General features: G+C 24.3%; 1 protein-coding gene across 5 annotated transcripts in view; it reads right to left on the reverse strand.

The window, feature by feature from the left end:
- Nucleotides 1–876: 876 nt before the first annotated feature.
- Nucleotides 877–15,870, reverse strand: part of LOC126895500 (probable G-protein coupled receptor CG31760) — an 86,802-nt gene continuing 71,808 nt past the window's right edge. For all 5 annotated transcript variants that reach the window (XM_050667437.1, XM_050667441.1, XM_050667438.1 and 2 more), the window contains 9 exons: nucleotides 15,502–15,645; nucleotides 11,261–11,461; nucleotides 9,518–9,586; nucleotides 9,189–9,298; nucleotides 5,898–6,112; nucleotides 3,235–3,373; nucleotides 1,702–1,807; nucleotides 1,412–1,567; nucleotides 877–1,152 (listed from right to left, as the gene is read on the reverse strand). In XM_050667437.1, the coding sequence (XP_050523394.1) occupies nucleotides 940–1,152; nucleotides 1,412–1,567; nucleotides 1,702–1,807; nucleotides 3,235–3,373; nucleotides 5,898–6,112; nucleotides 9,189–9,298; nucleotides 9,518–9,586; nucleotides 11,261–11,461; nucleotides 15,502–15,645 (1,353 nt within the window). In that variant the 3' untranslated portion in view covers nucleotides 877–939. The remainder of the gene's footprint in view (nucleotides 1,153–1,411; nucleotides 1,568–1,701; nucleotides 1,808–3,234; nucleotides 3,374–5,897; nucleotides 6,113–9,188; nucleotides 9,299–9,517; nucleotides 9,587–11,260; nucleotides 11,462–15,501; nucleotides 15,646–15,870) is intronic.

Raw genomic sequence — 15,870 nt, forward strand, 5'->3', positions numbered from 1 at the left:
TGTAACTAAACTTTAAATTGAATTCGTTTTAATTTTTCTTTGTTGTTACAAAATAAAATATACTTAATGGGTTTTAAGTAATGTTCACGAACCATTGAAATAAGGGAACAATACACTATTTTCAAAAGATAATTTGAATGAAAATGTAATAATATTAAAAATAAATTTCAATTATTAAAAAGTATATACATATATAATATATTGATAAATTTAACAATTCATTTTATTACGTTTTACACACTAATTATTTAAATATATTAAATTAAGTAAGAAGAACAGTGAATAAATTTAACAATCATCTGAATACATTTTTAAGTACAGTAAAAATATGTTTATATTTTAAGTACTCTTCGTGATAGGATGCAAATCAATTTAACTTTTTGTTTTGTTATTATGTACTTATTGTTATTATTATTATATTTTTGTCAAACTTTAAATCATAGTGTCTAATATGTATAATATTTTTTTATAAACAAATTATAAATAATGTACACGGACTTGATAGGGATTATACTAGGAATTTCATAGAATCCTCTTGAGTGTTGTCGCTCCCAAGAAATATTTGTATTTTATGGATGGGAAACCTGTGGAGTGAACATGACAGTTAGTTAAGGAGAATCCTAAAATTCCTGACCAGATTTTCACGGATTCTCCAGTGAATTCTTCGTGCTATTAGAGAATACAATAATAATATTTAAAAATTTTTCTTATGGTAACAACGAGTAAATTGATAAGATGGACAAAAATACATAAATAAATATAAATTTCAAAATCTCTAATAAAAGAATAAAGTGGAAATAAAAAATGTTTAAAAAGATTTGCACTCCTAATATTTGTAATTTACGATTTAATTAATGAAATAATTAACAATATATAGTTTCATATGTATTGTATTTTAATTGCAATTTATCTATATTACAATTTAAATTTATACATTTTTTATGCACTGGACTCTTCTTTTTGACTGCCCATAATTTTTAAAATACAACCATTATTTATTATAGATCTATTTTGTGGATCATTATTTCCACAGGAGTTGTTTAATACACTCAACATAGCTTGCAATTTTATTATATGTCCTGTAAAAGCAGGTCCACACTTTGCAAATTCTACCATTAAGTTTTCAATTGATTCTTTGAGATTCTGCAATTCCTTAAAAAACATTTCAATATCATGCCAAATATAATATAATTTAATTATTTATGTGTACTAAGAATATGATTAAATTGTATAAAATATATGTTAATGAGTAATAATGTAAAAAAAAGAATCGATAAATTCAATATTTAAAATTTTTAACTAATTTAAAAAAATGGGAACTTTTTAAAATTTAAACCAACTTAAAATATTATCAGTTATATTTCTCAAATAAATTTAATTAATAATAATGCAGTAATTTTCATAAATTTACTTGAATTTCTGTATTATCCTTATCACTAATACTTTCATAAGAAGGTTCTATTGATTTTTGTTTTGAACTGTTCAATTTCAATTTAGAATTAGGAGCAAGTATTTTATTAGAAGATGCTTCATCAGTTCGATGTTCGCCTTTATAAATAATCAATGCCTTAAAAAGTACATTTTTTTATAAGAAACATTAAATACATTTTATTTATAAATAAATAAAATTAAATAAATTTTTATTTTAATAACACCTGAAAGAATTAATATACAAAAATATATAATGCAACCTGAAAATACCTTGCTTCCAAATAGGAGACCAAGTAATACTGTTACAGTTAGTTGAGCATGACAGAAAAAAATCACGTACTGTAAGTCTGGATTCGCTGGATACTTTAAAAATATCCTGAAATTAAAAGAGTAATATTAAAATATTTTAGGTATAATACTGTTTATCTTACGATGATTTTATATAGTATACATGCTTATGGACATATGGTTATTTTACAGTTCACTTATTTTACCTTGCCGCCTACCTGCTACTTAATTTTAATAAGACTATAATTTGATTTGAAAAATGTAAAATAGGCATATTTTAATTGTAAAATTTAGCAGATTATTCAGTGTACTTATACATAGTTTTTAACTATAAATCATAATTTATCTAATGTAGTCAACGTTCTTCATATTGTTTGTAATTTCAAAAAATGTATTATAATTCACAAAAAAAATATATATTACAACCAAGCTGTTATCTTTAATACTGATTTTATATATTTTCCACCCCGTAAAATCTCTTAGGATTAATTAGGCCAAGTATTTACCGTGGAAAAATATATTTTTATTTCAAAATTGGTTAATGACCTATATAGTTGGAAGTATATGTGAACAAGAAATTTTCTAAAACAATTTAAGACTGCTAGTACTACTTAGCTATTATACTGTTTCTGAAATAACTATTATTATCAAAAAATAAAATCAAATTCAATGGTCAGTTTACAAAGGATTTATGTGTTTCAGTAATATATTGATCAGTGAAAGTTTAAAAAGTTAATAAAAAAACAAATCTTAGGGGACAATTAAATAAAGAACAATTATTAAAGTTAATATTCTTTTATTAATTTTAAGTACAAAAATGACTATAAGGATCCTAATATAAGTGCAGGCGAGCGTAAATATGTCCTAAAAATGTTAGCCAAATCATATTAAAAAATATTAAACAACAAGCAGTTTAACCTAAATAATTTTCAATGGATAAAACCTCTTCAAGCACTTTTGATTTTAACATCATAAACCTTTAATAATTAATAATAAAAATATTCTTATTGGCTAATATTGAAAAAAAAAAAAAAGAAAATTTGGATCAATTGTAAAATAAAATGTATAAGTTTTGTTGAAAGAACTTCTAGATCAATGGGCTTTACAAAAATATTTTTGTTTAACTTTATAACTATTGGTATGAAAGGATTAAAGAAACATTTTATACTACAGAATTTTTTTAGAACGATATAACAATACCTATATAAGTTTTGTATAATAAATATTGAATGTTAAAAACACCTGTTCATCTTACCCCGAGTTTCAGTCCTTCCGATTTCCCCTCATATTTATTATTCCATAAATTTTACAATATAAAAAGCTATAACTATTAAAAACATGTGTACAAGCCACAACATACTCTGCATACTAAAATACGTTCTGACAGAAATTAATAACCCAATATCTACTCTACATTTCTCATTTCTGAGAATTGATTAATCTGTCAGTAAAAATTTGACGTTAAAATCACATTTATTTATATGCACAAATTGAATAAATAAATATTATACTCACATAGATACATTAAGAAAAACAGACATTATAAACTCATTGTAAATAGCTATTGATATAAATCGACTTTCATTGAATGCTGATGGTGTTTTCCGGACCATTACACATAAACGAATACCCCAAATTAAGAAAACCACTTCCACTATTTGACATACAAAAATACAGTAATAATTAATTTTCTACAAAATTTAACTTTAAAACCATTTTTACATTTTCTGGTAAGGCTTTGATATAAATGTCACAAAAATATTATATTTCATCATTAAAATGTCTAAATTAAGTTTAAAATATAAATTTGCTTTTTAAATTTATTAATTTGTTAAATTATTTATTTAAATATTCTTTAATTGTATTTATATTATCTAATCTATAATATTTTAAGAAAGCATCCAAGCATAATTTTTACAGTTCAAAAATTCTTCTAGTTCTATTGAAGACCTTAAGTATTATTACTAACTACATTCCATTCCAAGTTGATATTTTAACTATATTAAGTTACCGACTAACCTACATAATTACAAAAAAGCTTTTAAAATTAACTATTATTTAAATCAATTTAAAACCAATGACCTCGAATTAATTCTAGAAACAAATTTAAACCTTAAGCGGTTTACCAAATCACTCAAATGATTTTTGAAAACCCTATTCTTTAATTTAACATATAAGCTAAATGACTCTAATTCAAATAAATCGTCCATTACCAATAAATTTATTTTATTTTTACTATCATCACATAAATTAATGAACTTTCATATAATAGCTACTCTATTTAGAACAAAATTCAATTTTATTACCATGTGTTATGCTGAGGTTTAAAAATGAAACCTTTTTATATACGTATTGTATGCTTAAATTGAATTAATTTTGTTTAATAATTAAGAGAATTATGTACGAAGATGATGTATAATTATTTGATTTTAATTTTTAGTATACTTTTTAAGATAAGAATTTTTCTTTTAATGCTATGTACCTCGATTTCTCTTAAGCTATAACTATGTTAAGACAATTAATTTTGGTAATTTTTAGTTTCATATATTTCTTGATTTATCAGTTATTAATTACATTTTAAATACAGTACTTATATCTCATAAGGCTGACAGCTTAATTTTTTTCAATATACATATTTAACTAGCTTATAAATTAAAAAATTAATTAATTAAGAAAGAAGAAAATAATTAACAACATTTTACCGATTATTTTGGAATTTATTACCATTTACATAAATTATATACTAGACATCAGATGCGGGTATGACAATATTTACCATTAGGCAGTTCTTGGTTGTACCTTTCTTCTCACCTAGGTATAAAAAATTTCGGAGTACTTTTTCGAAAGTTGTTATAGACCAATCACTTTCTTAATTAGATAATTTCCTATTTTTTAAGCTAGTTAAAAATACAAGGTGGTTTGTTTTTAATTAGCCACTCAAATTATTTTTAAGTAATACTTATATTAAGGAAATTTATTTTGGTATTTTTTAGTTCCATATACATTTTGCAATTTCGAGAAGAGAATTTCAATGAGGTTCAAAGATAAGTTCTATACTAAGACTTTAGTGAGACCAGATATGATATATGGTTAGGAATTTTGGCGATTGACAAGAGAATGCGTGTAGCAGAGATGAGAATGCTAGATGGATGAGTGGAGTTACTAGAAAAGATAAGAAACGAACATATAAGAGAGAGTATAGGTGTAGCGTCAATCATGGATAAAATGATAAAAAATAGACTTAGATGGTTTGGTCATGTTATGAGGAGACACTGTAAGAAAAATTATAAAAATGAATGTTGAAAGAAAAAAGGTAGAGGAAGACCAAAAAAGAGATGGAGGGATGCTATTGAATGCGATATGCGGATAGCTGATGTGAGGGTAGATGATATGGGAAATCGTATCAAGTGGAAGTTTAGGAAAAGGGTGGCCGATCCCAAGTATTTGAAATTAAGGCGAGGAAAAAGAAGAAGATATTTCTCAATTTCTCAATTATTAAATATTTTTTAATTTATCTTTTATTCCTTATAATGGTATCAACTTTATTATTTTAAATATTAACATACATATATAGTTTATAAAATAAAAAATGAACTAATTAAGAAAATACAACTTTTTACCCATTATTAAAAAGTTGTTAACACTTTTAAATTTAGAGTAGAGAAAGATCGTGATAGAGTAATATGTAGTGATAGAAATTCTATAACTTACATCTCACCTTCATTATATATTTTTAAATAGTTATAACTGTTCTACAAAGATGTTTACGACCAATCAGTTTCCTAATTAGATAATTCTTATTTTATATCTAATTAAATGTGTATGTTGCAATTAAAAAAAATAAAGTTGACATCTTTATAAGTTATAAAGGATGGAATGAAAAAGTAATTAATAACTGATACATTAAGAAATATATGGAACTAATAAATGTCAAAAAGAATTTTATTAATATAATAATTATTAAAAAAAAATCTAGTGGATAGTATTAAAATAATCACTCTGTATAAAAAATATTTTATTTTATATTTCTATAACGTGCATAAAATTTTTAAATATTATACAGCATTGTACTTTTTTAAGCCTTCCTCTACTTAGAATTTATATTTTTTTGTTAATTTTTAACTTTTTATACAAAAATAAACAATAAAACGTTAAAAAAGTATATTACTAATACTTACACATAGAAAACGAGTGATCCCACCAATCAGTAGGACATATGTCTGTTTTCAAATTATCAGCTGTTCGACCAATTATTGTTTGAGGAGGAGACACCATAGTCCTAATGAATAGTATCACAGTAACAAATGTCACCATTAAAACTAGAAGTTTAATTAATTGTTTGTCTGTAATACGAACAGTCTTAGCTGAGTTTACTTTAAAAACTTGAGATACCCTGAAAAAAATTAATACATACAATTGAATAAGTTATTAAATTTTAGCAAAAAATATATTTTTATATTTTTAAATGTTTAACAATTTATTTCGAATTACCTCAACATTTAAATTATATTAAATTTTTATTTTAACGATTATTTTACCAATAATTTTCTGAGTAATAGTTGCTTTGAGAACAGTTTTTACAAAATTATACAAACTAATTAAATTGAATATTTATAAGAAAAACTCAGTTTTATCCAATTGGAAATATAATAGTGTAGTATATTAAATTTTCACACTTCAAAAGTCAATAAAAATACCTTTCATCAGCTCATCATTTTTATCAAAATTTTGCAGTGATTTTTTTTATTATTTTTGTAGATATTTATTTCAAATAAGTAATCACATATTGAGTGGTAGCATTGTCATAAAATATATACTGTAGTACTTTTCATTAATTTTATATTTTTTTTTGAAAAATATTAAACTTATTTTAATAAAGAAACATTTAAAGTTTATCTTCCTTTTAAATTCAAAATCAAGCTAAGATGATATTGTCTTAGCATTATATGTTTACATTATATTATTATCATAACAATACATATTTTTTATTCTAATATATTTATGCATTATTAAAACAGTACAATAATAAGTAAACTGTATAACTATACACTTGAAATTCTATTATTATAGCTGTTATAACAACTGTTTAAGAAATTTTATGTTCTCTTGTCAAGTAAATTGAAAATTTTAATTACCGTAAATGATATTTCAGTTTTGTGACACTTATGAGGTACATAATACCTGAAGATTGATTTTTGTCTATATAGCCGTTTTTTTACATATAGCTACAGGCATAGTCTTTTTGTTGTGATATTACTATTTTTACGACTAACTTCAATGTGCAGAACTGAGAAGATATTATTTTTACAGTTTTTTTTTTTTTAAATTAAAATTAAATAACTTTATTATATTATAATACAGATATATAGTTATTATTAAAGCTAGTGCCACGCATAAAATTTTTATTTGCCGCGTAATCTTACTCATACACCTTTTCTCTCTTTTACCCCCAAATTGTTGGACAACCGTTGTCGCCTTGTTATCAGTCGACCGGCATATAAAAAAAGTATGATTTATCATAGGGCAAGTTCAAAATAATTTTTTTCTTACATTTGTGTTTCATTTTAATGTAACAACGTTCAAATTGTATGCATAATATAGTGTGATAATTTACAAGTTTTCTTTGCTCAAGTATCCAAATTTCATTTATATACCAAATATAAATTAAATTATAAAAGTCTTATAAACCAATACATTATTCATATTATTAGTTAAGTAATCTTTGCATTTCAAACCTGCAAGTAGTTATTATATTAGTTAGAGTATTTACTCACTAGGGTGATTGAATTGCAGTCAAAGTTAACATAAATTTATTCCTATAATTGTGCCAAATGGCAAAGTGTATTACATTTATATTATTTATAAATATTATTATTAAATGATTATAGTAAGTCATACGGGTAACACATATTACTTTTTTAGTTGTACCTTTGATTAAAACTAATAATTATTGTACAATCACAAGGAAATGTTAATTGCTTACAAGGAAAAATGTTGTACTACATCGATTATCTGCTTATAATTTTGAAATTCTTGTTTAATAGTTGATTATCGCATTTTGTGTTAATAATACAATATTTTTTTGTAAGCCGACAAATTGGTGTTCCAATTTATTTAAGAACCTTTAATTACATCATCCTTACGCTCCTTATTTCTCTAGTGTCACTCGGTAAATGTGATAGTACTTCCACCCCAGGACGCAAACAATTAATATATGTTCGTGATTTTTTCCAACAAGATCACATAAGAATTTTTTTATAATAATATTAATTTAATTGACACTATATGTAGTAAGTAGCTTCCCTCATCTGCTGCATCAAGAAGTCCGCATACGAAACAAAATTGATTAAGGAACCGACAACGCGATACTCAGCCGCCGTCGCGTGCAATAATAGAGACCATTTCAATATCTTTTTTTGGTAAAAATGTTTAACATTAATACTCATAACTTCCGTTTCGTTAAATCGATTTACATGAAATTAGAACAGAGAACTTCTCAGTAACAAACTTTATGTTTTCACATAAACTAAGAGTCAATTGAATTAGTAATTTTATAGTTATGCTTGAGTAAAGAATATGAGACATTTTAAATAGGTTTATATGGAAACGTTATTGTTTGAAATAAAATACATTGTTGTAAATAAGCTTTTTTTCCCGCATGCAATTATCATTGCACTGATTATATATTTATTTATAAATGTTTACTTAAGAACAACAGTTGTACAATTTAACTAATAAAAACATCGTATTTAATTAAGCTTTTTTTTTCTGAATAAAAGTAATCTTCGAGTCATTTATAATATCAATAAATTTTTAATAGAACAGAATTGTATACATTTTTGAGAGGTTTATACAACGAACACCTAGATTAAAATTTCTGGTTAAAAAAAATAATAATAAAGTTTTATAATATTTTTTGCTGCTTATTTTATATATTTCTAGAAAAAATAAACAATTTTTTCATATGATTGCGGATATGTATTTTTAACAAAAATAATATTACGATGTACCTACTCAAAACAAACTGTTAAAAATTTGGACATTTATTATATTATATTATAAAATATTACATTTATTTATTTTAATTTTAACATCTAAATAGGAACCCTTCTTTCCTTATCTCGGAGTAAATAATATTCAATTTGATATATTTTGTGTCCTTGTAAACATGCCAAAAATGAAGTGCGCAATGTATAATTTTAGGCTTTAAAACTTTTTTGGCACCAGAATTTAAATTCTTTTGAAAAAATATAAAATAAAACCTAGAAAATATTTCTAAACACAACCAAAATCATATTTATATACTTCCCCATAAACAATAAATGTCTAGAAATATGGAAACAATATTCCTTTGGAAAATAATTCACTGAAGTCAGGCTGTTTTCATATCTCGTTTTTACTTTTGAATATTCAATGGTTAAAACCAATTATAAAATCATAGCTTTTTATACTAAGTTTTCTAAATGTACCTCCAAGTTTTTAGCATTAATGCTCCGTAAGTTAAAGAAAATCCGATTTCTCTCAGCCAATATCTTGCCGTACATGTTATTATATTTGGTTTCGGGTACATAACAATAATCTGAAAATAAATACGCTTTGTAATAAACTTAAACAATAATGTTTAAAAGTTATGAAATTGTGTTCATTAATTTTTGTTTAGTAAGTATTAATAAATTTTCATTCGAGAAATGCTGGCATATCTCATGTTAACAATAGTATAATAATTATGCTATTGGTTGCATAAGTAAAATATAAATCTCATGGACAAAATATAATAATAAATCCGATTATTTCTTACCGTAGTATAAATAAAAAATGCCCCAAGTATTATTATTTGCAATAAAACGGGACTGGCAGCTTTAACAATCTGTAATAAAATAAGTAAATATTCAAATGAACAGTCACATAAAAACAATTCATATCACCAATAAATGTCGTAAGAATATATTTTCATAAACGAAATTAAAAAAAAAATTTACTAATGATTATATTCGCCCATATAAAATGTCACATTTTCGATTGTCTTAATCTCTAAAGGCCACTTAAAACTTCATCTATGAATCTCAACAATTTAATAGTACCATAATTGAAATATAAAGTATTAGAAGTTCCAAGTGCCAAACAATTTTTTTCAGAATTAAAATTAAAATAAAATAAAATTGTAAAAAATTAATAAACATTTTTGTAAAAATATATATTGTACTAATTCTATGTAACTTCAACTTGATTAAATAAAATTAATACATTTTTTTATGTTATCATAGATAATAATTATTGTTAAATACTACTTATTTACTATAATTTTAATTACTGTAACTAACAAATTTTCTTAGTTGTACCAAGTACCAAATAATGTAAAACTGATTACAAGTATCGATATTTAATTTAAAATAGCAAATATTATACTTAATATAAAAAAAAAAAAAAAATTCAGTGTACAATAAATATTTATTAAATTTTAAAATGAATCAGAATTTAGAACAAACATGTGATGATGGATATGGTGCATAGAATGAAACTTTAAACGTGATGACGTGCAGGTTCACATTTAAGGGAGCACTGGGTGCACGTGCTCCGTGCGGCTGGTTTTTTAGGATAACACTAAAATATGAAGTAATATAAATTTTAAATCATTTTTTTTTTGTAACTTCAAATGAAAAAAAAATCGAGAATATTTTCTTAATAAGCTAAATAAAAATAAAAGGTCAATGAGGTGGCACAGTTCCTACAATAATCAATAATTAGGAATAAAACACTTTTTCATTTTTTTGATACTTAGAATATTTGACTTTCACCTTTCAGATATTAATAAAAAATTTTAAAAAATGTCTTTTTTTAAGTAAAATTTTAATTTTTTGATATCATAATAACGTTTGCACTATAGTTCATATAAGTCATATCATAGACGAAAACGAATCAGGTAAGCTAATTATTTTCCAATGACAAAGTAAAAATATTTTAGTTATATATTGCATTATTATAATGCACTTCCAACATCTTGAAAAATATATTTTAGGACCAGAGATTAAAATTGATAAAATTTGAAGAGAATGAGTTCCACTAACTCTCTTAGAAGACATCTCTTATAAAACGCCCGCTTTTACATTTCTTCGAATTTTATGAATTTCATGAATATGTAAAGTAAATCAATTTAATTGGAATCATAGCCACTTACGTTTTTTTCGGACATTTTCAGTATAGTTTTTTTGAAAAATTACTTTTTGTTTTATTATTTGTGCTAAAAATATTTATTGATCTAATTTGAAACTAAAAATAAATATTTTTATATTTTACAAGTCAATATCTTTAAATATAAAATTTTTGAGGCGTTTTTGATATGGCCAAGATTTAATAGAGAATTTCTTTAAAACTATAATATGATACAAATATGAAATAGTACAAATACAGTTTCTTATATTGATTTTATAGATTCAAAAAATTGGATATTACATATTATAATAAACTGTACTAAATCACACTATAATATTATAATAAAATAAATTGTATATTATTTTAAATCCATAAATAATTTCATATTTACCTTAAGATCATTATATTTGTAAGTAAAAATTGCAACCATTGGTAAAAATCCAATAACTAGCAAAGTCAATAATAATACAGTGATACGAAGTATTATATCGTATGTAGCAATACATGGACTGAAATCAACACAATCATCACATCCCTCTGCACATTTCTTACATTCAAAATTGCCCTTAATATTGTAAGAACTTGGTTTGCTCTAAAAACATCAATAAGAAAATATTTATATATATATATGTACACAATGATCGAAATCTGGTAAGACACTTATTTTCTCAGAAAATATTGAGAATTTAAAATTTTATTATAGAGAAAAAATATCAAGTTTATAAAACTCTACAATAATATGAAGTTAAATAATTTTTTTTTTTTATCCCTTTAGGGATAAAAATGTTTATTTATAATTTTTTTTAAATAGGAACCACTATTTTTGATTTGATAATATGATAGAAAAAAAAAATTACAAACAATTATGTTCTTATAATTTTTTTTATCTAAACAACCGTTTACGTTTTATAATTGTTTAAAGATTTAGACTTCCAGAAAAATATTGTCATTTATTACGTTTCATAATATTGGTGGCAGTGCAACCGGTATTTTTTTTTAGATCCTTTAGTCTTACAAAACCATAGACTTAGCTATTAATAATACACCGAAAACCCGGTTTGAATCTATTATTGTTATCACTCATTTAGTGCGTAGTAAATTTTTATAGCTAATTTACCTGTCATAACTTGATCAATAAAATTTGGTTTATGCAACAGCAAATAAAAATAATGACTTTTGTATTTAATACAGTAAAATGACAATAGAAATTTGCCCTAAAATCACTTAACTTTAACAAGCTGTAACGGACGAACGGTTAATCGAATAAAAATAATTATAAGAACAAAATTGTTTGTAATTTTTTTTTTATCATATTATAAAGTTAAAAATAAGGGTTCCCATTTAAGAAAATTATAAATAAGGGTTTTTATCCTTGAAGGGACGAAAAAAATAATGGTTTGATTACATATTATAGTAGACATTTTTAAACTTGATATTTTTTCTCTATAATAAAATTTTAAATTCTCAATATTTTCTGAGTAAATGAGTGTCTTACTAGATTTCGATCACTCTGTATATATATCAATGTAATTTTAAAATTACATTGATATACAGCATATTATGACGTCTATGTTAGAACAAGCGTACAAAGTGTATCATAAAAAATATATTATAATCTATAAAGTACCCTTAGAGATCTTAAAATTAATATTTTTCTCTAATTTACCTATTATCAGTGCTCGAATTGGGGGGGTGCGCAGGGGGACGTAGCTCCTCTACTTTTTTTTAAATTTTTTTGCGCACCCCAACTACTTTTTTTTATTGTGACGGGAGGACGGTGGAAAATACCACCTCTTTTTTTTTTTTTTAAATATTAGTATGATAATGAAATATGATTTATTAATAAATACTAAATCAAGTAATGAGTAAAAAAAAAAAAAAGGTCTTCAAAATACTAGGGACGCAGTTTTCAAATTGTTAAGTTGAGCTCCCCTACTTATTTTTGTCCAATTCGAGCACTGCCTATTATAAAATGAAATAAATTATGTTATACTGTAAAAATAATTAAATTCATATTTAAATGAACTATTTTCTAAGATAAAGACTCTTTAGTTTAACTAATATTTTATGAAATTATTCAATAAAACTTCGAAAATACCGCTACCAAAAATGTAGATAACGATATTAATATTGCCTACAAAAAAGAAATATTATTTTTTGTGAAAAAAAATTTATTTTAAAATAAAATTTGATACTAAAATATTAAATTCACATCACTTGATTAAATTATACAGAGTGATCCATTTAACATTGACCAGCAAATATCTTATCTTATCTAATATGTGTCTTTACGAGCCATCATAACCGCTGCAATTAACTACCTGTATTACAAGTCTACCCGTTTTATACATATATATAGGTAAAAAAAATCAAAACTTTAAAGTGAAATAACATGCAAACTAATCGACTTAAATGAAAAATTCAAACGCTAAAAATTATAAAAAAAAAACTCTATCAATATATCTAACTAAAAATATATGTTTCCATTTGAAAAAAAAAAGTTGGTACCCTTTTAAGGCATAAGGGATGAACCTAAAAATTATCTGATCATGGATAAATGTAGAGTTTTATGTAACTAAAATAATTAAAAAAAAAAATTATTAAAATAATAAATAGTTTTTGAGATATTTGCTGGTCAATGTTAAATGGATCAACCTGTATATAAACTAAGTTCCACTCCTAGGCTACTTCGGCGCGTTAGGCCTTTTGGTTCGTCCCTATAGGTGCATGGTAATTGTTTTGCAAAAAACATACTACTTCAGAATCAGTGTAACAAAATTGTAGTAAAATAATAATAGATAAAATGAGGAAAATTCAAAGAGAAAAAATAGTAAAATGTATTTGGGATAAGGTCGACATTTTTTTACTATGGTAAATCAAGAAATTGATAAATCTCCTATAACTGAAAATTTATTGACACATAATCGCTTATTAAAATCATAAAACTAAGTAAAAACGTTAATAATTACAAAGAACTTAATATAAGAGAGGCAATAGAAATTTTTAATAATAATGATAATTTAATAAATTCAGATTTTGCACACTGTAAAATTCATTAATAAACAAATTTAAACTGGCAAAATGTGATATTCGACTAGGTGATAACATCACTTATATTAATAAGTTATAGCAATAACGTCATTAGGTGATAAGGTCATAAAGGTATAAAAGACCATTTTTCTGGTGGAGTATTTAGCGTTGATGTTGGTAGCATTATTACCGAAATACGTATCCATGATTTTTTTTTTTGTAATTTTTGTAACTTCTTATGTAAAAAATATTTTTATTCTTAAATTAATCTTCTTTTTTTTTTTTTATTTGGGGTCGATCTTTTGGGACTATTTTTCTCATTAATGACCACATTATAACCTCTTTTAGTACTCTATCATATGCTTTCTCCAAATTTATAAATACCATATACAGCTATTTCTTCTTTTTTCTATAGTTTTCTATTAGTTGTCTCACACAAAAAACTGGCTCAAACGTTGACTTTCCTTTCAATTGCTACTACCAAATCTTCGATTCTACTCCTGTTTTCTTTTTGTTATTGTTTACTGTCTTCCCAACACACCTCAACTCCATTACCATCAGTGAATGTTATATTGTTATACAGGGATAACTTTACAATATTTTACTCACTTTTCACTTTCTCTTTTCCACATAAAATAATCAATCTATGATCTATTACTTCCACTCTTATAAGTTATATAATGTTCTTCTCTTTTTCTAAAATAAGTATTAACCACTGCAAGATTATACGATACGGCGAAATCCAGAATTTTTTCTACAGTCTCATTCTAAAACCATACCCCCCCACCTTGTAATTTTCATAACCTCTCATCCTCTCATTACCGACAAGTCATTACCACGTATTCATTGAATAACCTCATCTATCTCTTTCCAAAACACTTCACTATCTATTTCAATACATTCTACTTGTGGTGCATAGGCACTTACTATATTCTACACTTTTACCTAGAAAATTAATTTTATGACTATAATTCTGTCACTTTTTCTAACTACTTCTACTACTTTACTTTACTTTCTTACTCCTCATTCATTATTATCCCTATACCATTCTTTGTATTACCTAAGTATATTATTTTATAACCTCCACCTCAAGCTCACAAAATGGTAAAAAATTAACAGTTTGAGATTTTTTTTTTGTGATATTTTATAAATGACTTTGGACGGGTCTGGTGAAAATTTCAGACTTTCAAATATGAAACGGTAACATCAGTGGACATTTTCAAGAAAATGGTCCAAATTTTTAAACGTTCCCGGGCGATTGTCAAAAATTTCGCAAGAGTCACATTATTGAGTTGGGTTTACTTAGAGTAATTTCGTTGAAAAAAAAAATTAAAAAATCGGAATATGTTAAGTAATTATCCAGTCAAGTGTTTTTTCCCTTTATTAAATTATTATATTTAATCGAATTACCCAATCTTGTATGGTAATCAGTGGCGTAGCCAGGATTTTAAAATGCTATTATAAAAAATCTATAAAATTCTACATTTTGGACATTTTTTTTTTGCTCATCACTTAAAAACGAATATTGCTTTCAATGAAGAACCAGGGTGCCCCATTCTATTTGGTTGCGTCATTGAGGATAATTATAAAATTAAAACTGACCAATGTGAGTTTTTCATATTCTTCTTCGAGTAGTACACCATTAAAGTATTTTTGTTTGGTAGTTATGTCTGGGAAATAATATCCTTTACGACATACACATTTATAACTTCCACGACGAAATCCAAAGCCAGCCAACGAGACACACTAAAAAATATTGTTATAATATATTTAATTAACGTTTTTTTTTATGAAATAATATATTTGATTTTTTCATTTTCACATGGAAATTATAAATATACGTGTGTTAAGCAATTTTACGTAGAATGGGTTATTATATTGAAACAAACTTAAGAATTTAAAATCTATTTAATGTTTGATAATTATCAAACATTAAATAGATTATAATTAAAAATTATAAATTTACACTTA

This window comes from Daktulosphaira vitifoliae, unplaced genomic scaffold (genome assembly GCF_025091365.1).
Source record: "Daktulosphaira vitifoliae isolate Bord-2020 unplaced genomic scaffold, ASM2509136v1 Scaffold_1, whole genome shotgun sequence".
Taxonomy (NCBI): domain Eukaryota; kingdom Metazoa; phylum Arthropoda; class Insecta; order Hemiptera; family Phylloxeridae; genus Daktulosphaira; species Daktulosphaira vitifoliae.